The sequence below is a fragment of the Cricetulus griseus genome (genome assembly GCF_003668045.3).
Source record: "Cricetulus griseus strain 17A/GY chromosome 1 unlocalized genomic scaffold, alternate assembly CriGri-PICRH-1.0 chr1_1, whole genome shotgun sequence".
Taxonomy (NCBI): domain Eukaryota; kingdom Metazoa; phylum Chordata; class Mammalia; order Rodentia; family Cricetidae; genus Cricetulus; species Cricetulus griseus.
In genome coordinates, this window is record NW_023276807.1 from 57645806 (window position 1) to 57667438 (window position 21633).

The 21633-nt window shown below is 42.0% G+C and overlaps 1 protein-coding gene and 1 long non-coding RNA gene across 4 annotated transcripts; one reads left to right on the plus strand and one right to left on the minus strand.

The window, feature by feature from the left end:
- Positions 1 to 8839: 8839 nt before the first annotated feature.
- Positions 8840 to 14685, minus strand: Thap1 (THAP domain containing 1). Of its 3 annotated transcripts, none has more exons than XM_027395374.2 (3): positions 14548 to 14685; positions 12389 to 12584; positions 8840 to 10572 (listed from the first exon to the last, which is right to left on the minus strand). In XM_027395374.2, the coding sequence occupies exons 1-3, from the start codon at positions 14616 to 14618 to the stop codon at positions 10204 to 10206; spliced, it is 636 nt and encodes a 211-aa protein (XP_027251175.1). In that variant the 5' UTR covers positions 14619 to 14685; the 3' UTR covers positions 8840 to 10203. The 3 variants fall into 3 exon arrangements, with proteins under 3 accessions (XP_027251175.1, XP_027251176.1, XP_035308230.1); XM_027395375.2 differs by lacking the exon at positions 14548 to 14685 and adding an exon at positions 13967 to 14368; XM_035452339.1 differs by lacking the exon at positions 12389 to 12584 and having other exon boundaries at positions 10347 to 10572; positions 14548 to 14636.
- Positions 14686 to 14769: 84 nt separating this feature from the next.
- Positions 14770 to 16367, plus strand: LOC113833460. The gene is made up of 2 exons (XR_003481151.2): positions 14770 to 14907; positions 15188 to 16367. It is a non-coding gene; the product is annotated as an uncharacterized LOC113833460 (long non-coding RNA).
- Positions 16368 to 21633: the final 5266 nt, after the last annotated feature.

Here is a 21633-nt window from a genome sequence, read left to right on the forward strand (position 1 = left end):
TCAAGACAAAATACATCAAAGAACAAGATGGACTCATCAAATACTGATGACACTTAACAGTGAGGTAAATAAAGGGAACAACAGATAGATAAGCACAGCCACCATGGGCTGCAAGAACCCTTCTGAAAAGAGCAATGTTATTGAAGGGATCGGCTTCCCTTTTGGCAGCCATAAAAGCCGAACACGTGCTCTATGACCTTGTCTTAGTCACTGGAAAGTCAGGTGCCTGTCTCGTGACAAGGAACCAATCAGAAGTTAGCTGGTGGCGCTATGCTTTACAACCCTGGGTGTGGCTTTACGGACAAGTGCACAGCAATGACGCACAAAGCATAGCAACCACCCTGGGGGGGCCTATGGGCCATAACAACCTGTTGGCCAATCAACACAGGGCAAGCCCTCCAAGCCTGGAGGCACACCAATCGTGAGCCTGTGCGTACCCCTAGACACTCCCCTTATGCTGTCCTATAAGATCTCTTGGGAGGCCCTAGGAGCCGTCTTTTGCTAGCCATCCACCATGGCGGGTGGGTGAAAGACCCGAGCTAACATGGGGTTAGCTCGTTAAATTACAATAAAGCCTCGTGCAGTTTGCAGCAAGCTCTAGAATCCGCCTGGTGATTGGGGTGACCGCGGTCATGGCCTGGGAGCCCGGATACCTGAATTTTCAGTTATAACATGGCCACAGAAAGATTGCCAAAGAATTAAAGTGTAAATAGTTTCAAGAAGGAACGATGGCTCTTACTGCTCTTTCTGCTCTCCTCTTTCTGCTCCTGTCTCCCTCTTCCCTTCTGTCCTCTCTCTGTTTCTCTGTGTTTCTTTACCTCTTTTCTTTTTCCTTTCCCCTCCCCCCTTTCTAACAAAACTTCTCACTCAGAAAGAAGTAGAAGAAGAAAAAGAGGAGGAAGAGGAAGGAGGAGGAGGAGGAAAAAAGATGACCCAAGACAGATTTAGAGGGGCTGGCATGGGTCCCATCCCTTGACCCAGCAAAGCTGGAAAGGAGTCAATATTGAACCCTAAGAGCAAGGTGAGATCTATCAAACAGAGACCACCATGTGTGCATTTCAGATGTTTGCTCCAGGACAGCATCAGGGGGTTTGGGTGCTCCCCCCAGGGTCAGGAAGTAATGCCCCGACCGAAGGATGCAGAAGTCCACATCATACACATCCTACATGACAAATGAGCCAGGGTTTCTAGGGCTTCTTTGTGGAAATGATGGGTTCTTCTGGGGCTTACTGATCACTTCTTAATACAAGGGAATTCCAGGCTTGCTTTTGATCATTTTCTCCCAAAATGTCTCTAGCAAAATGAAATTTCTAAAGGCATAAACAAGTAATTTTTGTGAAGATGAAGATTATTGTTTTTTCAAAAGCAGTGAAACCAAATGGGAGGATCCCTAGGTTGTCGAATAGGAAATCGTAGTTTTTAAAAGCTGAACACAATTCTTACAAACACATAAAAGGTTTACAGTTTTTGGAAGCATGGAATTATGAGCAAACCACTATGGTTTTAAACCATCAAGACTTGTATTCTAGTTTATTCTTGGGTCATAGGAAATGTTACTTTTGAAAAATGTGATAGCTGTAAACAAGTGTGTTTCTCTTTTATCTGTTTTCTTTTATTTTTTTATTATGATGGGCAAGTTTAAGTGTCGTCACAATATGCCCCAGTGTAAAATCTTTTTGTGGACAAGGTAGGATTGACAATGCAGTAGGGTTCCAGCAAATGCTTCTTTTTTCCCCCAGCAGAGCTGTGCTTTCTAGAACACTGAGGAATCCTGAGTATTCCCACTTCCAGCCAGCAGGGAACAGCAGGAGACCATGAATGAAAACATCCAGATCTTGTCTGCTTTACTGAGCCCAGCAGCAGTCATCCCTCTTTTGCCCAAATCCTAACATCTAGAACTTCCAAAATTGGGGATCAGAGATAGTCCATTTACTGTTGACTAATTAATACTCATTAGGTGCAGGCAGTGCAACAAAGAACAAGACGATCATCAAACACTGTTTGAGCCAATGGTGAGGATCCCATTTCACTCTTTCAGGAGGCAGCTGCACAGAAACGTCTGAAAGCAACAGTCCTTCATTCTGCTTGCATCTTGTTTTCCTTTGTAATTCCTTAAGTGTCCATTTCTGTCCTCCTGGACTCTTCTAGTCACTGGGCTGTATTTAGTGGCAAACTGTTTATTTTTCAAGCGTTCTGAGGCTAGGTGTGTGAACTTGACAAGTTGTTTGGCTTCTGTAAATCTTCCCTTCCTTCTCTGCCATAATGGGCTGCATCTGGGCCTGATTGTGTGCCCACTCTCAATTCATAGAAGTACAAATCCACAGCCTCTAATTTAAGATTAAGTTAAAATGCCACCTGTACCATGGGTACCTAATCCAAATAGACTGGTGCCCTTGCAAAAAGAAATCAAGGCTCACAAAGGAGACAACAAAGATGTGTAGAAGTGAAAAGTAGCTGCTCCTGGCCTTGTGATGCCTATGGCAATGAGAAAAATAAAAACCTTTTTTTCTAAATCCAAAACTTTTTTTTTTAACCTTTTTGGAATTTCAAAGCATTTCTTGGATAGTTTTTGCTCATGTTACTTGTAATACAAATAACCAGAGAAAGAAACATGATGATTTTGTATAATACATCTATTTTGCATAAATCCTTCAAGCTCTCTGGTTGGTGGTGGCACTTGGGAGGCAGAGGCACCTGGTGAGTTCAAGGCCAGTCTGGTCAGCAAAGTGAGTTCCAGGATAGCCAGGACTGTTACACAGAGACACATGTCTCAAAAAACAACAACAACATCAACAACAACAAAAATCCTTCAAGATCTTTGTGGATAAAATAATAAGAAGGATCCAGCTCCAGTTTTATCAAGCCTATCAATATCTAGCCATACAGCACATACAAAAAGACTGGACCTGCAAGACCAATTACTGGCCAGAAGAATGGGACTCAAGTCTTGTCTCTAGCCCTGAGAGCTGGTATGACATGCTGGTCTGCCTGTAGGTTAGTAATGTCATTAAGTCAACCTGGCTCCAGGAGCCTTAAATCTTAATGACTATATAGTACTTAGTTTTCTGATGAAGAATGACGCTGTATCCCTACTGTCATGTAAGAGTCACACCAGCAGGCCTGTCAACTGCCTACACAAGACAAAGACCTCTGAAACCTTTTGGTTTAGAAATTGAATAAATATTATCTGAACTATAGACCAGTGCAATGGTCCCTTTGGCCTTTGTGCACTCCTAACCTCTTGAAATTGCACTACTCTGTAAAAAGTACTCTGCAATAAAGCACCAATCTTTTAATCTTCTACTCTGTGTGTCTCATCTCAGTTTTCTTTTCTGGGGGGAGGGGAAGCAAAGATGAAAGGGATAGGGAGCTGAGGTGAGCCCAGACCAAGCCCCCAGTGATAAAATATTTTATACAATTATTGATGTTTATTATATTTAGTAAAAGAGTTTATTTAGTTTTTGTTTTGTTTTGTTTTCTTTGAGTTGCTCTCTGAAGTCACGGAGGAAGATTCCACAACTTCTTACTTTCATTACTTTAAAGCCAGCATCATGTAAAGAATATTTCCAAGTTTGGATAGACCCTGGCCCCTTAAACCACATTAGCTATGGTTGAAGTTGCCCTCCAGGAGCCAAAAAAAGCAAACAAGCTTATTCTCTCTTTTACAAGTTGGAAGCTTATCTGGGTGGGGTCTTGCCTTGAAGGTACCCCTTCCATTTATTCTATGGCAGATCTGGACTCTCCTTAATGACACTAATCTCCTTAACAATTACAGGCTCTCTTCCAATACAAGCCTTCATAGTAATATTAAGTTTGTTGGTGTCCTTTTTCTCCCCAAACTGTATAATTGTACATTTTGTATTTGTTTCACCCCACTTGTGCTTTTTCATTGTAAACCTGCACAATGGTTACTACTACTAACCACATGACAGAGTCATTATTAGGCTGTCTTAAATTCTCCTCTGCCAAAGAAAATTCATTACTTTTAAATATAGCCTTGAGAAACTTCTTAGAATATGGTTAGAAAGCAGCCACATTTTTTTTTTTTCTGAACTAATCACACAAATGTTCTCTAGCCCAGTTGCTAAAGTAACAATCTCTTAAGCTGGGCCTCCACAGTATGCATGTTAGAGCCCCGGAAAACTCAGGTACCCAGGGTCCCAGGCCATGACTGCGGTCACCCCAATCACCAGGCGGATTCAAGAGCTTGCTGCAAACTGCACGAGGCTTTATTGTAATTTAACGAGCTAACCCCATGTTAGCTTGGGTCTTTCACCCACCCGCCATGGTGGATGGCTAGAAAAGACGGCTCCTAGGGCCTCCCAAGAGATCTTATAGGGCAGCGTAAGGGGAGTGTCTAGGGGTACGCACAGGCTCACGATTGGTGTGCCTCCAGGCTTGGAGGGCTTGCCCTGTGTTGATTGGCCAACTGGTTGTTATGGCCCATAGGCCCTCCCAGGGTGGTTGCTATGCTTTGTGCGTCATTGCTGTGCACTTGTCCGTAAAGCACACCCAGGGTTGTAAAGCATAGCACCACCACCACAACTTCTGATTGGTTCCTTGTCACGAGGCAGGCATCTGACTTTCTAGTGACTAACTACCTTCTGATTGGTTCCTTGTCACAAGGCAGGTATCTGACCTCTAAGTGACCAAGGCAAGTTTTATGGCAAATACGTGTTTGGCTGTTATGGCTGCCAAAAGGGAAGCTGGTCCCTTCATGCATAGCTCTCAACACTACTGTATTTCAAACTCCTACTACAAACATTTAATTGGGGTGGCTCACTTACACTTCAGAAGTTCAGCCCCTCATCATCATCATGGCGAGACATGGTGGCATGAAGGCAGGCATGGTGCTGGAGAAGGAGCTGAGGGTCATCATGCAGGCAACAAGAAGTGGTCTGAGTGTCACACTGAGTGAAACTTGAGCAAAGGAGATCTTAAAGCCTGCCCCCCCCCCCCAAGTAACAGTGACACACTTCCTCTAACAAGGCTATACCTACTCCAACAAAGCCATATCTCCATATAATGCTGAAGGGACCTGCTCCCTTTTGGCAGCCATAACGGCAGAACAGGTGCTTCTATGACCTTGTCCTAGACACTAGAAAGTCAGATCCCTGCCTTGTGACAAGGAACCAATCAGAAGTTAGCTGGTGGTGCTATGCTTTATGACTCTGGGTGTGCTTTACGGACAAGTGCACAGCAATGACGCACAAAGCATAGCAACCACCCTGGGAGGGCTTATGGGCCATAACAACCAGTTGGCCAATCAACACAGGGCAAGCCCTCCAAGCCTGGAGGCACACCAATCGTGAGCCTGTGCGTGCCCCTAGACACTCCCCTTATGCTGTCCTATAAGATCTCTTGGGAGGCCCTAGGAGCCGTCTTTTCTAGCCATCCACCATGGCGGGTGGGTGAAAGACCCAAGCTAACATGGGGTTAGCTCGTTAAATTACAATAAAGCCTCGTGCAGTTTGCAGCAAGCTCTTGAATCCGCCTGGTGATTGAGGTGACCGCGAACGTGGCCTGGGACCCCGGGTACTTGAGTTTTCCAGGGGTCTAACAGTGCCACTCCCTGCAGGCTTATAGGGGCCATTTAGGTTCAAACTACAACATTCCACTCCTTGGCCCCCATAAGCTTGTAACAATATCGTAATGCAAAATACATTTAGTCCAACTTCTAAAGTCCCCATAGTCTATCACAGTCTCAACAATGTTTAAAAGTCCAAAATTCAAAGTCTCTTTTTAGATTCATGCAATCTTTTAACTGTAATCCCCTGTAAAATTAAAAAAGCAGATTACATACTTCCAACATATAATGGCACAAGATATACATTACCATTCCAAAACATAGGGAAAGGACCATAGTGAGGAAACAGTAGATCAAAGCAAGACTGAAAATCAAACCAGCTGGGCAAACTCCAAAATCTCATCTCCGTATCTGACATCAAAGCACTGTTCAGATCTCCAACTCCTTTCAGCTTTGTTGACTGCAACACACTTCTTTCTCTTGGGCTGGTTCCACTCCCTGTTAGCCGCTTTTCTCAACAGGTATCTCATAGCTCTGGCATCTCCAACATCTTGAGGTCTCCAAAGGCAATCCAGGATTCAACTTCACAGCTCCACATAATGGCTTCTCTAGGCCTCCATTCAGGGACACCCCTGATACATGCCTGGCTTCAGCAGCTTTCCTTAGTCTCAGAGGCAAATTCCATAGCCCCTTTCTTCTGTCCTTAATTCTAAAGACAGAACCACATGGCAAAAGCTGCCAAGTTCTGCTGCTTGCTTGAACTGGAACACGGCTCCCTCATTGAATTACATCTTCAACTTTCTGACATGATGGTTTCCTTTACTAAGCTTGGCTGTTTTGGAACTTGCTCTGTAGACCAGGCTGGCCTTGAACTCAGAGATCTTTCAAGCTCATCTTCACCAGCTTTCTGTTTTCAATTATTTCCTTCACTGCCTAAGCATGGCTGTTTTGGAACTTGCTCTGTAGACCAGGCTGGCCTCAAACTCAGAGATCCACAAGCCTCTGCCAGTGCTGGGATTAAAGGTGTTTACCATCACACCTGTCTCTAAACGTTTAATTCCTTTTCACAAATTAGAAATTTAGCTGGGTGGGATCTTGCCCCTGAGGTCACTACTCCCTTTACTCCATTTCTTAATCTGCTTATCTCCTTGAATACAGGATTTAGTTCTATTTCACTTCCTGGTGTTCCAGTTCTCTTCAAATTTTACATCTTGTTATTTTTCCTTGTTCAGCTTGATCCTTTTCATTTTTTTTAAAGATTTATTTATTATGTATACAGTGTTCTGCCTGCAGGCCAAAAGAGGGCACCAGATCTCATTACAGATGTTTGTGAGCCACCATGTGGTTGCTGGGAATTGAACTCAGAACCTCTGGAAGAGCAGCCACTGCTCTTAACCTCTGAGTCATCTCTCCAGCCCCTGATCCTTTTCACTTTAATACTAGAGTTAATCGTAATAACATGACAGAACCTAAACTAGGCTGTTTTGAGATTTCCTTTGCCAACAGAATTAACCCAAAACTCTTCAATTTAGCCTCAGGTAGACTCTTTGGATAAGGGCAAAAGGCAGCCACTCTCTTCACTAAAATATTACAAGAACAATTCTAGGCAACATATTAAAATTCTTTGAACCTCTTGAGCCAGCTCCTGACATTTCAAATCATGATTAGCACCACTGTGCAACATGGGCCTGCTAGTATACACCATTATGTAGTACTTAAAGCATTCCACTGCTTTCCCAACCCAAAGTACCAAAGTCCATATTACTCCAAACAAAAGCATAATCAGGCCTGTCACAGCAATACCCCAGTCCCTGGTACCAATTTCTGTTTTAGTTTGGGTTTTTATTGTTGTGAAGAGATGCCATGACCATGGCAACTCATGAAAAACAAATGAACAAAAAAAACATTTAATTGGCGAGGTTCACTTACAGTTTCAGAGGTACAGTCCATTATCATGACAGGGAGCACAGGGCGTGCAGGCAGACATGGTGCTGGAGCAGAGTGCTACAGCTCACAGGCAACAGAAGTCAAGTGATAATCTCACTGTGGGAAGTTTGAGCAGGAGATTTCAAAGTTTACCCCTACAGTGACACATTTCCTCCAACAAGGTCATACCTCCTAATAGTGCCAGTCCCTTTGGGGGTCACTTTCTTTCAAACCACCACAAGCCTCAGTCTCAGTTCTTACTCTAACCCACCTACCAGAAATGCCCAAAGTATTTGAAAAGTATCTTGATTTATGGCTTTCTTTGTTCTGTTGCTACAAAGTTCATGAAAATTGCTACCTCACTGTTACATGGTATTTGAAGAGATCTAAATTCATGTTCCTGGGCTGCAGTGACTCAAATTTAGCTTTTATTTCTTTGTTGTAAGAGCTGTTTCTTTTGTCTACCACGAAGTTGGGTTTCATGAATACACAATGAAGATGCTCCCATTCCTTAGTTGATTCTAAACAAAGTTAATATACTATGTAAATAATCCAATCATTTTGCACTTTTTAAACTACGGGTTCACATGGAGAATAATGATATACACTTGTAACCCCAGCATTTGGGAAGTTGAGACAGGATTACTATGCATTTATTGACAGCCCATGTACATAATTCAAATCTAGCCAGAGATACAAAGCCAAACTGTGTTTCAAAAACAGAAAAACAAAAGAGCTTGGATCAGACATGGTGGCATGATGAGAATGCCTCTAATCCCAGCACTTGGGAAGCAGAGGCAGAGGTAGGCAGATCTCTGCCAGTATGAGATCAACCTGGTCTGCAATGAGGCCAGAAGAGGGCATCAGGTCACCAGAAACCAGTTACAGCAGGTTCTGAGCTGCCATGTTGTTGCTGAGAACCAAACTTAGGGCTTCAAAGTTTTATGTGTTCTTAACCTCTGAGCCAGATCTCCAGTCATATAAAATATATCTTTAGAAAATTAATAATAGGGGGCCAAGCTTGGTGGTAAATAAACACCTTAAATCCTAGCACTATGGAAACAAAGGCAGATAGTTTTCTGTAAGTTTGAGGCCAGCCTGGTCTACATAATGAGTTCTAGGACAGCCAGGATAGCCAAAGCTGCATAATGAGACCCTGTCTCAAATAATAATAATAATAATAATAATAATAATAATAATAATAATAGAGAATGGAGAGATCGGGATATAGCTTGGGGGCAGGGTGTTTGCTTAGCCTGCTAAAGGGCATGTTCAATCTTCAGTACCAAAAAAAGAGATGTTCATAAAACTATCAAATGTCCATGAATTAAAAGTGCTACCTATTCTCAGCATGGCAGTAAATAAGAAATAAGCAGATCCACAAAAGATGCTTGAATAGCATGTCTTTAATACTGTCTTAAAAGGTCTGCTACTCAACTACAGAGAGTGTACTCTGAAATGTAAAATATGGTTCTCCTAAACCTAAATAGAGAATTCTTTTATCAGTATTTGTCTACTTAGAACATATTTTCATTTCAAAAGAATGTAAGCTTTCTCACAAAGTCAGAACACAATTCACATTGTGAACAGAAACTACAATATTTAAATCTCAACATTTAAGGACATAAACACAGCACATTATTTTCAAACATAAGTCACTTAAAGTAAATTAGATGTAATTTCTAACTTAGGTGAAAAAATATTTTTTATGCAGTGTCTTGACCAAAATCAAACAGTTAAGGGGAAAACTACCATATTCTGATGCAAACCAAACTCTACTAAAATCATATTAGAGATCTGAATGCAGATAAACTACGGCTGTAGAATTAGATGCCTTAAGCTAGGGGATGATGAGAGCGTATCAGGAACCAGATCCCAATTTTGTTTATGAGTGTGCAGATATGCCACAGCATATATGGAGGTCTGAAGACAGCTCTGTGGAGTTGGCTCTCTCTTTCCACCCTTATGTGGATCCCAGGTGTTAAACTCAGGTTGTCAGGGGACCAGGCTTGCACGACAAGCACCTTCACCCAGGGAACCGCCTCCCCAGCCCAATTTTCACTACACTGGTAACAATCCTTCACTTTGAGGCCTTCATTCCCCAAGATACACTTCCAATTTTACAAAGCTATGGACAAGAAGGACCCACTTCTAAAAATCTACTTTATGAAGTTATTGATTAAATATGGAATGACTTTTCTCTTCTGAAGACAGCAAAATATTATTTTCCTCAAATATTGACTTGACAGTTTATTTTGACAAGTGATTGAGAAAAATAAATGAAGCTCTGACTATAAATACAAATGTGTATGTACATCTCTATATTCTGAGAGGCTGTCCTATGATCTCATTTATACTTCTGATTTAAATTATAAGTTCTCTCAATAAAGGGCATTAATTTTAACTTTTAAACTTAAATCATCTTTACTGCACCATTATCCTCTCTACTTTTCATTTTTACATTATTTCTATAAATACTCAAATGAAAAACAATCCACCATCTTGAAACCAATATACAACATTATATTGGCGGTCTAAGGATTTTTTAAAATATTTTGTTAAAGTGTAAAAACCCTGAAATTACAAACAAAAAAATTACAATTTTACAGTATATAACTAATTTATTTTAAAAAAATATTCTGATTTTTTTTTTTTTATACAAGTAATCAAGTACTGTTTTTTCAAATGAAATCCTGTGTGTCAGCTACAAGAGAGCATGTAGTCTTGTCCCACTAGTACATCTCATTTTCTCAGGCTGGTACTTCAACAATTTCAAAGCAGTCATGTGGGAGAATCACATAGCCCCTTTCTGACGCATCATCTCTCTCTCTCTGGAAGTGCACTGCTTCCTTTAGCTTCTCCAGCTGTCTCTCCTGCCTGCGGCACCGCTGCTGGGCGGTCTTGAGTTTCTTCCTGAGCTTTTCGACCTGCTGCTCCAGCTGGTGAATCCGCTTCCTTTGGTGCATTGTGTCCTCCACAGTGTAATTGTGGTCACAGAACACCGACAGGTTATCAGGGGTCTGGAGGGGAGGCATTAGCAGCCCAATAGCAGCATCGACCTGGGAAGTAGGGGGTGAAGGAGGAGAGGGAAGCTGTTCTTGGGGTTCCAGATCTTCCTTCTAAAATAGCAACATAAAAGCATATGTGAGTTTAGTAACTAATGGCCTCCAAACATCTGTAGAGTTTTAGCATTGGACTTTTTTGTCACTTCATGGTACAGAAAAAAAAAAACGAGAAAGAGAAAATAGGTTTTCTTGGAGATGGTTTTGACAACATTGGCATGGAATCCAGGTTGCCAGGACCTCAACACAAAACTTTTTATCATTAAAACTATATCTTCCAGGCTAAAAATTTCAACACTAGGTTTTGGCTTGTATGTGGATTTTTAAGAACAGGGTCTTATATAAAGTAAAGGATTACCAGCCTACAATCCACACTGCCAGAGATGCTAGTAAACAAGGAGGACCCTAAGAGAGACATACATGGTCCCCTAGAGAAGGGGAAAGGGTCAAGATCCCCTGAGCAAATTGAGAGCATGGGAAGAGGGGGGGCAGGAGAATGAGAAGGGAAGAGGAAGGATGCAGAGGTCATGAGGGAGCAGAAAGGTTGAGTCAGGTGAAGAATAGAAGAAGGGGGATGTGATAGGTAGGGTTTTAGTTGGAGGTGGGGGGAGGGGTGGGGAGTGGTGGGGAGGATTGAGGGAGAAGGGAACTGGGATTGTCATGTAAATCAATCTTGTTTCTAATTCAAATAAAAAATGATTAAAAAAAAAAAAGAACAGGGTCTTGTTGTGTAGCCTAGGTTGGCCTCACACTTCAGATCCTCCTATACCTCCCAAGTTCTAGGACAACAAGTAACATGTAACTCCACCTGCCATAAGTTTGGGGTGGGTTTTGTTTGTTTTGGTTTTTTTTTTTTTTTGGTGTGGGGGGGAAGCAGTGTGCTTACTGTATAATCCAGGTTGGCCTGGAAATTACTATGTTTATACCAAGCTAGCTTCACACTTGTGGCAATCCTCTTGGTTTGTTCTCCCCAGTGATCAGACTGCAGGTATGTGACACCACAAGCCATTTTCAGTTCCAATTCAAATTTTCTATTTGCAGTTAAAGTGAGATTTGTGAAACTGAGAAAGTGATTTAGTTAGATGTAAGTAAATACTAAACACCTAAAACAAGAGAAAAATAATTTGAAAATAAACTGTCATTAATAATGAAAAACAAAACTTATCAACATGTAAAGACACAGAACTGTTTTTAACTTACAAAACTAGAATGAGTTTTTAAGTGTGAGATATTAAAATTCATAGAATTCTAAATTTTTTAAAAGTATATTATTGTTACTTAGTGGTTTTTTTTTCTTTATAATCGTGTGTGTGTGTGTGTGTGTGTGTGTGTGTGTGTGTGTGTGTGTGTGTGTGTGTGTGTGTGTGTGTGTGTTTGCTGTGGGGTGGAGGTGGAGCTGCAAGAAGAGGCCAGAGACATGTGATCCCCTGGAGCTGGAGTTCCAGAAATTGTGAGCCACTTGATGTGGGTGCTGGGAATTAAACTAGGGTCCTCTAGAAGAGTAAGACACACTCTTGACCACTGAGTCCCAATAGTGGTTGTTGTAAAATGATATGTTTCAAATACATGTGTTTTCTTAACCCTTTCCTGATTTTTCCAAAATTTCCACCATGAACACATTAGTTTCATAGATTTTATGGTTATTAGTGTACAGCCCAAAATCAGTGCTCAAGATCCTAGAATTTGGAAGGCAGAGGAAGGAAGATGGGGAGTTCCAATTCCGACCCAGCTGTATAAAGCTCAAGCAGCCTGGACTAGGTAAGCCCCTACCTCACACAAGGGACGTGAGGGGAGGAGAATGGAGAGGAGAAAAGAAAACGAGGATAAGAAAGGGAAAGAAAAACAATAACCCAATATTTAAAACCCGAAGTACCTTGTCATGTGGCTCAATACAAAGAAATATTGTGGGTACAGCATTCTCCTTCAGTAATTTGTTGTTGCACTCTCTCTTAAAGCAGTCTGGGGTAAAGTGCTCTGAACAAATACTGCTGTATTTAGTAGGCTTGAAGTTTTTTCTTCTAACAGCTGCCTCCCACTGTTTACAAAGACCGGGGCGAGTCAGAGGAAACCTAAGAAGACAAAATTCAGTTCTCTGACTTTACTAAGAAAAAAAAAATAAACAAAACCACCCAGCCAAGAGAATCTGACTGAAAACTGGATCCTGTTACTATCTCACTGATTAATGCTCATCTTTTCATAACGAAGACACTGACAATGCAAGTAAAACAGACAGTGTGCAATGCAATTCTACTCACATTTTTACTAGCACTTTTGTGTTTTGCAGTAAAACACAAATCCTACATATGGCTGTATCCTGAGATAGACTTCTAGCTCTTCCTGAATCAGCCCAATAAATATAAATAGACTAAATCCTGACTGCCTGAATTATAGGCAAATGATTAAGAAATAAAGGACATCTTTTATTTTATCACTTAACCCAGCCTAGGTAATGAGGACCCTTTACATCTATTGTCACTATGCTTTTCCATGTCAAAGACTTGGTGGTACACTGGAACTGGAAAAAGACCAAGAATGTTCAATTTATGCTTCATAATTATTCCACCCCATAAGGTGCACCAGACCCGATCATGCTTTTTTTTTTTTTTTTTTTTTTTTTTTTCATGAAGACCTAAGCAATCTTCATGCTAGTGCTTATTCTTTGCACAGCAAGCTTTCTGCACTACCAGTAGATACAAGCTGGAAAACGACGTATTTCTAGAAAGAAGTACATACCAGTGGGGAGTTGTTAGAAATCTTAGTATCTAGTCTCCCAGCCTAGGAGCCCAAATTCTTCGAGGTCTGTCAAGATTTTTGCCATTTATTGTTCTTTTAAATAATGGATAAGATTCGTGTTAGTCCTTTTATTTTTCAACATCCAGCAGCTGAAATAGTATTTTTGATGTGTGTCATCTTAAACTTATTTTAACATTCCCCCACTTGCCACCCTAATTTAAGCATAGGGAAGGGTGGTGGCAAGTTGAATGTATATCCCCCCACTATTTCCTGATCTATTTATTCCTACAGGATGAAGATGTATGAAATTTCAGAAATTCCAATCAATCAAGTAGTAGTATTAGGAAATATTCTATCCTCTTCCCAGACAGAAAACATCAGCACACTTATCTCACTTTCTACCAAACATTCTTTTGTTACAAACCAAAACAAACAAAACCCTGAAAGAACATTTTGAAATTTGCTTCTGTAATTGTTTTGCTATGGATAACTTGTATAATTTACCAGTGAATCTGATCTCTTAGCTATCGTTTGCATACAGCCAGGAATTCTTTCAAAAACCTAATGTAAAATATAATAATGAATTTGGCTGCTTAAAAACATCACATTTTGTGGACCATTATCACTGTTAATAATTATCATTAGTAACGTTAATTCTGCAGTTTTCTTCTTTCAAGAAAGTATTTTTCACCCCAGGATTCTTGTTTGTGGTACCTACCACATGAGCCAGCCAAGACATCGATGGCAAGGGCTGGAATTAGATCCTTTGCTACTGAATAAAGCGTGTTATCGTCCACGTTGCTATTACTGTGTGATGAAAGGCTGGGGTTCATCTTGGCAGTACCAAGAACTTCCTCTGAAACCCAAAGACCCTTAAAGGTTGGTTCCTTGAAACTGGGTCTACAAGTCCTCCCTGACATGCCGGCCGGTTGTGTTATCCCTTCTCCCAACTACAGCAAGGTCGGAAAACTGTCTAACTCCTAAGTGTTTCTCTATCACGTTGATGATCCCTTGGGACGAGATTGTGAGGGCTGCGAGGGACCTGTAGGCGTCACTCGCACGCCGGAAACCCAGCAGAGCAGAGAAGGCGCGCTCGGAGCCTCAGCAGAGCCGAGCCGAGCCGAGCGGAGCCCACGGGGGCGACGCGCAGCCACGGGTCCCCGCCCCCGGCCCCGGCCCCCCGCCTTCCCAGGTCTCGCGCGGACACGCGCCGGGCTCCGCCTCCACCCGGCCGCGGGCCCCTCGCCCCGGCCAGTCGGCCGGCCGGCCGGCCCACCGCCGAGCATGCCGGTTACCTACTTGTGGAAAGAGACAGGCTTGTCCTTATCGTATCGGTTCTTGCAGCCGTAGGCGGAACAGGACTGCACCATCCTTCCGGCCCTCCACACTTCCCCTCTGCCCGGGAGGCAGGTGAAGGGGGGGAGGTCTCAGTGTCGCTGCGCTCGGGCGGCTTTGACACGCTCGCTGCTTTCGGTGGCTTTGGTCAGCAGTTACACAGTGGCGATTACCTCACTGTGGGGGTGACAACTCTGTCCGTTGTGTTGTTTGCTTTAGCAGAAAGACCACAGCTTTCGCCCGTCTCCCATCTTCAAGATGGCGGAGGCAGCTTCAACCTCACCTCTCGCGAGGAGTTCGCTCGTTGTCTCTGATTAGCCGAAGGTAACGTTCCCAAGGAAGCCGACCATTGGCTGAGGCCAGGCGAGGCTCTGGGGCGTGGTCACCAGTGCGGAAGTGGGTGGGTCCGCCGCGCTTGGGCCGGAAGAAAGGGCGTTTGTTTGGGAGCCACACTCGAGAAGTCCGGGCTGTAGTGGTCGTTGTGGTTAATTTGCCCGTCGCTTTCTGCTGCAGCTTGGTAAACATGGCCTGTTGGATTCGGAAGCCTAAAGGAAACGTGGGAAAGCTCTAGTTCCTAGTAACACGTAATTTTTTTTTTAAAAAGGGGGGGGCGGCTTCGGAGGTGTAATTTGCACAAACCCAGATTCCAGGTGGTCGTCTTCTGATGGAGAACAAGGACAAACGTGCATTCCTTCTCAGAGGCAGAAGCACTTAAGAATGTTGTTACCGTCGTGCCGTGTCCGGCGCTGTGCTGAAAATTGCGAGCTGCTGTAATGAGATGGCTCAGAGGTTAAGAGCATTGGCTGCTTTTCCAGAGGTCCTGAGTTCAAATTCCCAGCAACCACATGGTGGTTCACAGCCATCTATAATGAGAACCGGTGCTCTCTTCTGGCATGTAGTCATACATGCAGACAGAACATTATATACATAACAAATAAATCCTTTAAGAAAAAAAGATGACATTCTAACCGGATGATCTGGAACTTGTCATATAGATCAGGCTAGCCTTGAATTCAAAAATGATCCACCAGTGCCTCCCAGTTAAAGACCTGCACCATCACATCCAGGTCCCATCATTCTGAAAAGGTTGGTGAAAATAAAACAAATGTCCATCAACAGTTCAATGAATAAATGTGGCATAGTCCACAATCAGTAGCAATCAAAATAATGAAGCTATAGGCTGGCCATGTAGCTCAGTTGGTAGTGCTAACCTTATGTTTCAGAAATGGGTAAATGAAACTATAGTCAGGAGTGGTTATTTCAGAGGAAAGATGCAATTAACAGGGTGGTGGCCAGTTTGTAACTCATTGATGGTGCTGTATGGCTAGCTACTAATAGGCCTGATAAAACGAGCTGGACACTCCCCTTAATAACAAAAAGACTGGACCTGCAAGATCAATTACTGGCCAGAAGAATGGGACTCAAGTCTTGTCTCTAGCCCTGAGAGCTGGTATGACATGCTGGTCTGCCTGTAGGTTAGTAATGTCATTAAGTCAACCTGGCTCCAGGAGCCTTAAATCTTAATGACTGTATAGTACTTAGCTTTCTAATGAAGAATGAAGCTGTATCCCTACTGTCATGTAAGAGTCACACCAGCAGGCCTGTCAACTGCCTACACAAGACAAAGACCTCTGAAACCTTTTGGTTTAGAAATTGAATAAATATTATCTGAACTATAGACCAGTGCAATGGTCCCTTTGGCCACTGTGCACTCTTAACCTCTTGAAACTGCACTATTCTGTAAAAAGTACTCTGCAATAAAGCACCAATCTTTTAATCTTCTACTCTGTGTGTCTCATCTCAGTTTTCTTTTCTGGGGGGAGGGGAAGCAAAGATGAAAGGGATAGGGAGCTGAGGTGAGCCCAGACCAAGCCCCCAGTGATAACATAGTTTATACAATTGTTGGTGTTTGTTATATTTAGTGAAAGAATTTATTTAGTTTGTGTGTGTGTTGTTTGGTTTTTTTGTTTGTTTGTTTTTTTGAGACAGGGTTTCTCTGAAGCCTTGGCACCTGTCCTGAATTCGCTCTGTAGACCAGGCTGGCCCTGACCTCACAGAGATCCTCCTGCCTCTGCCTCCTGGGTGCTGGGATTAAAGGCCTGTACCACCAACTCCTGACAGTTAAAGGGTTTAATAAATAAGGGCTATAAATGGAGGGGGGATGCAAGCCTTTAATCCCTGGTCTACAAAGTGAATTCAGGCTCCAAGGCTACAGAGAAACCCTGTCTCGAAAAAAACAAACAATAAAAATATATGGGCTATACAAAAAGTGCAAGCCTGCTCTTAAAGGAACAATATATACTCACTTGGTCATGTCATTGAGTTTTTAATAAATATCAAAGGTTAAACCTTGGCTGTAATATCTGGCCATTTAAGGGAAAGAGAATAAATAGGAACAAGAGTGCTAATTCTAACTGTAACATCTTGAGAGGCCAAGAACTTCATTTACTGATAGAATACCATTTAAGGAAAAATGAAAAGCCAATTCCCGACATTACTAATTTTTAATCCATGGTAGTCGTGGTCTAGCATCCCTACAAAGGGACTGTGAGGTTGAGGCCAGGCTACATAGTGAGACACATGTATGAAATTATGCCAGACAATGGTGGAACACACCTTTAATCCCAGCACTGAGAAGGCAGAGGCAGATGAAATCTCTTTTGAGTTTGAGGCCAGCCTGGTCTACAGAGCACAGCCAGGGCTACACAGAGAAACCTTGTCTAAACAAAACAAAACAAAACAAAAAATGCTGGAAGAATAAGAATACATAAAACACTGCACTTGAAATATACTTTAATAAAGCATGTTATGTCAGTTATTGTAGACATACAATGATATCTACAGTTATTTACAAGAGGAAAACAGCCGTCTGTATTTCTACAAAACTGCTATGAACTGTGCTTCCCCCAGGCCCCCACACTGAAGCCTAACCTCTACTGTGGCAGGTAGAGATGATACAGAAGGTAAGACCATGGGGAGAGTCCTAATGAATGAGATTAGGGTCCTTGAAAAGAGACAGGAGAGATCTCTCTGACCCATGTGAGGATACAGCAATAAGCAGGCCATTACCAGAATCCATACATGTTGGCATTTTTAACTTGTGCTAAAGTACCCTAGTGGGGTGGGTGGGTGGGGGTGTGTGCACGTGCATGAGTTTTTGTGTACATGTGCATGCAGGAACCTAAGGAGGCCAGAAAGCGGCATCAGCTACTTGGAATGGGTGAAACCATTGGGAACCACTGTAGATGATAGGAACCTGTATCCTCTACAAGAGCAGTAATCACTCTTGATGACTGAGCCATCTCTCTAGTCTCTATTTTTGATATAGCATTCAGGCTTTCTAGACCATACTTTCAATGTGTGTGGGAAAGCTGTGGTACTAAATTTAAGGGGGTGGGGGGAGCTTTAACAAATAGGTTTTGAATCCCCAGAAAATTAGTGCTCACTTTACACACACACACACACACACACACACACACACACACACACACACACGTATAATGCTATATTTTAAGGATCCAGCATGACTGACCATAGCCACTTTGGTTTTAATGGCCATTTTGCCTAACAAATGACCCTGGCTTGCATTCCAAACCACATAAACAAAAGTCGTTACATGCCAGATGTCGGCCTAGGCTCCAAGGTAGAGTACTTGCCTAACTGCACAGGCCTTGGCCTTGATCTCCAACACTATACCACTAAAAATAAGGAAAAGGAAAAAGGTAAGGCAGGCATTTTATACTGGCCACTGATGAGATATCTTAACGGACAGTTTATAGTGTTAGTATTTTATAAGAAGGCCACATGTGTGTAGCTTTGCATAAGCCCTATTCTTTCTGGGGTGCAGCTGCCAAAGGTTTCTATTTTTCTGCATATTAGCTATTTTTTCCTTTAAATTGTTTTTTTAAACTACTTGGGTTGGGGATGTAGTCCAATGCTTGCCTAGTATAAACAAGGCCCTAGGTTTGATTGCAAGCATAATAAATAAGCTAATTAACATCCAAATTATTAGGTGTCAGTGACCTTAAGACATCTGATGGAGCCAGTAAGTTAAGACACTTGCCACCTAGCCTAATGACCTTACTTCATTCTCCAGATCCCATACTAGAGGACAGAAGACAATGACTGCTGTAATTTGTTCTCTGATCCCAAGTGCAACAGGATAGACACATTTTTTTTCCTGTCCCTTAATCCTTTACATCATGGTATATATCCTCTAAAAGACAACTTTGAGAAAACCAAACATGATAATACAGACCTGAAATCCCACCTCTTAAGTACTGGAGGCAAGCAATCCAATGCCACATGGTATGATTGAGGACAGAAAGACTAAACTTTCTCAAAAAGGAAAAAAAGACAATAGTCCCAATAGTCTCAAAGCCTGCACTATAAGGAACTTGGAATAATAAGTAGTTTGTATTTTGAGGCAAGGTGCTCACTCTTATAGCCCAACCTCCAGAGTGGTGGGATTATAAGCATGTACCACCAAATCTCAACTAGATGGCATGATTCCTCATGGTGCACCCACTTTCATTTTGGGATATGGGATATATGCAGACAGTGGCTGGTAAGACCCAAGTTTGCTTAAGGTCAAAGATTGAATGCTTACAGCCAATATTAATGCCATGAAATGGGTTAGGTCCCTGCTGGCAGGCCTCAAAGCTTATTGGCTTGACACTGAAGATTTCTTAAAGTCTTAGTGTGTAATAACAGTGGTTCTCAACCTTCCTAATGCTTCGACCTTTTAATACAGTTCCTCATGTTGTGACCCACAACCAAAAAGTTATTTTGTAATTTTGCTACTGTTATGAATTTTAATATAAATATTTATGATTTCTGATGGTCTTAGGTGACCTGTGGAAGAGTTAACACCCAGGGGCCTTGACCCACTGGTCTAAGAGCCTTAGTACCTCTTGCTTCTCCACAGCTCAGTCCCAGGTTTGTGGACTATAGTTTAACAAAATGGAGAGGTATAGAGTACATTCACTGTACATTGGAACTGGGGTAGGGCAAAGGATGTTACTGCAGACATGGAGATGCAAAATCAAAATGTGTTATCCAATATACATTTAAATACGCAAAAGAAAGCCAGGCAATAAATAACAAAGTACAAACTTGTTTAAATCTACACTTACCTTTTTTCTTTATATATTTGTTTAGAGTAACTTTAAGAATGTTGCCAGATGTGGTGACTTGTGCCTTTAATCCTGGCACTCAGAAGGCAAAGAAAAGTGGGCAGATCTCTGAATTTGAGACCTGTCTGGTACACACATCGAGTTTCAGGCCAGCTAAGGATACATAGTAAGACTCTGTCTCAAGCAAAGTAAACTAAATGGGTTGGTTCAATGCTTACCTAATACAGACAAGGCCTTGGATTTGATTCCAAGCACAATAAACAAGCCAATTAACATCCAAATTATTAGATGTTAGTGACCTTAAAACATCTGTTGGAGCCAGCAAGATGGCTTATCAAGTTAAGGGAACTTGCCACTTAGCCTAAACAATCCAGATTACTTTAGTGAACTAATGGTTAAGTAACCATTACTACTAATAAAAGAATGAACTGTTGGTACCCATACAACCTAGATAATTCCTCAAAACATGATGCGAGTAAAAGAAAAAGCAAGCCCAAAATACTCAAAAGGTTGCAAATTCTATATTTTTGTTACAGTTGTCTCCCACTCCCGGACTATACCTCTGGCTGTCTCAGAACACACTATGTAGACCAGGCTGGCCTTGAACTCAGAAATCCTCCTGCCTCTGCCTCCTGAATGATAGGATTAAATGTGTGCACCACTAGACCAATTACTATTCTTGAAAATGACAAAATTATAGTAAGGAGAGCATATTAGTAGTTTCCTGCAGTTAAGGTTATGGGGCTAGGTGGTGGTGGCTCATGCCTTTAATCCCAGCACTTCGGAGGCAGATCTTATTTGAGGCCAGCCTGATCTACAAAAGTGAGTTCCAGGACAGCCAGGGCTACTCAGCCCGTCTCCAAAAATATAAAGAAAACAAAAGAAGGTTATGGGGTGGGGAGAGTGTGCGTGTGAAGGGAGTGTGCGTGTAAAAGGGTATGAAGAATCCTTGTGATAAAACTCTTATAGAAGTCTTGACTACACCAGAATCAACATCTTGGTTCTAATACTGGTTGGTTAATATCACTTACTGTACTGTAGTTTTAGATGCTACCACTGGATGAAAGTGGGTAAGTTATACACAGGATCTTGTATTATGTCTGATGATACATAGGCATCAACAGTTGTCTTTAAAGTCTTCATTTTGAAGATTAAACTGTTCTCAAGGTTGAGTTAGCCAGAAAAGAGGAGAGACTTTCTGAATAGAAAGACAAACTGAAATTGGGTAGGTAAAAAATCATGCAAGGTATGTTAGCCTGAGGACTGAGTGGTCAGCCAAGGCCAATTCTGAAGAACTGGACACAACAATTCACTCTGCAATCCCAGAAAGGTCACCACAAGTTTGAGACCAGCCTGGTTTACTTAAGCTAAAAGGGCTCCATAGTGAGGGTAACTTCAACCATTTGTATCCAGCGTTAACAGACTGCCAAAATAATTTGTTTTCTTAAACAAAAAAGAGGTTGTTTTTAAATTTAAGAATACCTAAACAGAGGCCAGGTGTTGTACACACACCTTTGATTCCAGTACTTAGGAGACAGGGGCAGGAATTCTGTCTATAAAATCAAAGCTAGCCAAGGTGGAGACTCTGCCTTAAAAAGGAAAAATAAAATCCAAACAGAGTTGGCAAGATGGCATATATATGAGGCTGGAGAGATGGCTCTGAGGTAAAGAGCACTGGCTGTTCTTCTAGAGGTCCCAAGTTCAATTTCCAGCAACCACACAGTGGTTCACAACCATCTACAATGAGACCTAGTGCCCTGGGTGTGCAGGCAAAACACTCCAGGCAAAAAACTCCAGCAAATAAATAATAAAAATAACACAGAAATAAAACAGAACCAACTCCTGAAAGTTGTCCTCTGACCTCTAGGAGCACTAGATGTAATACCTAAACATGGTCTAGAGATACAGCTTAGGT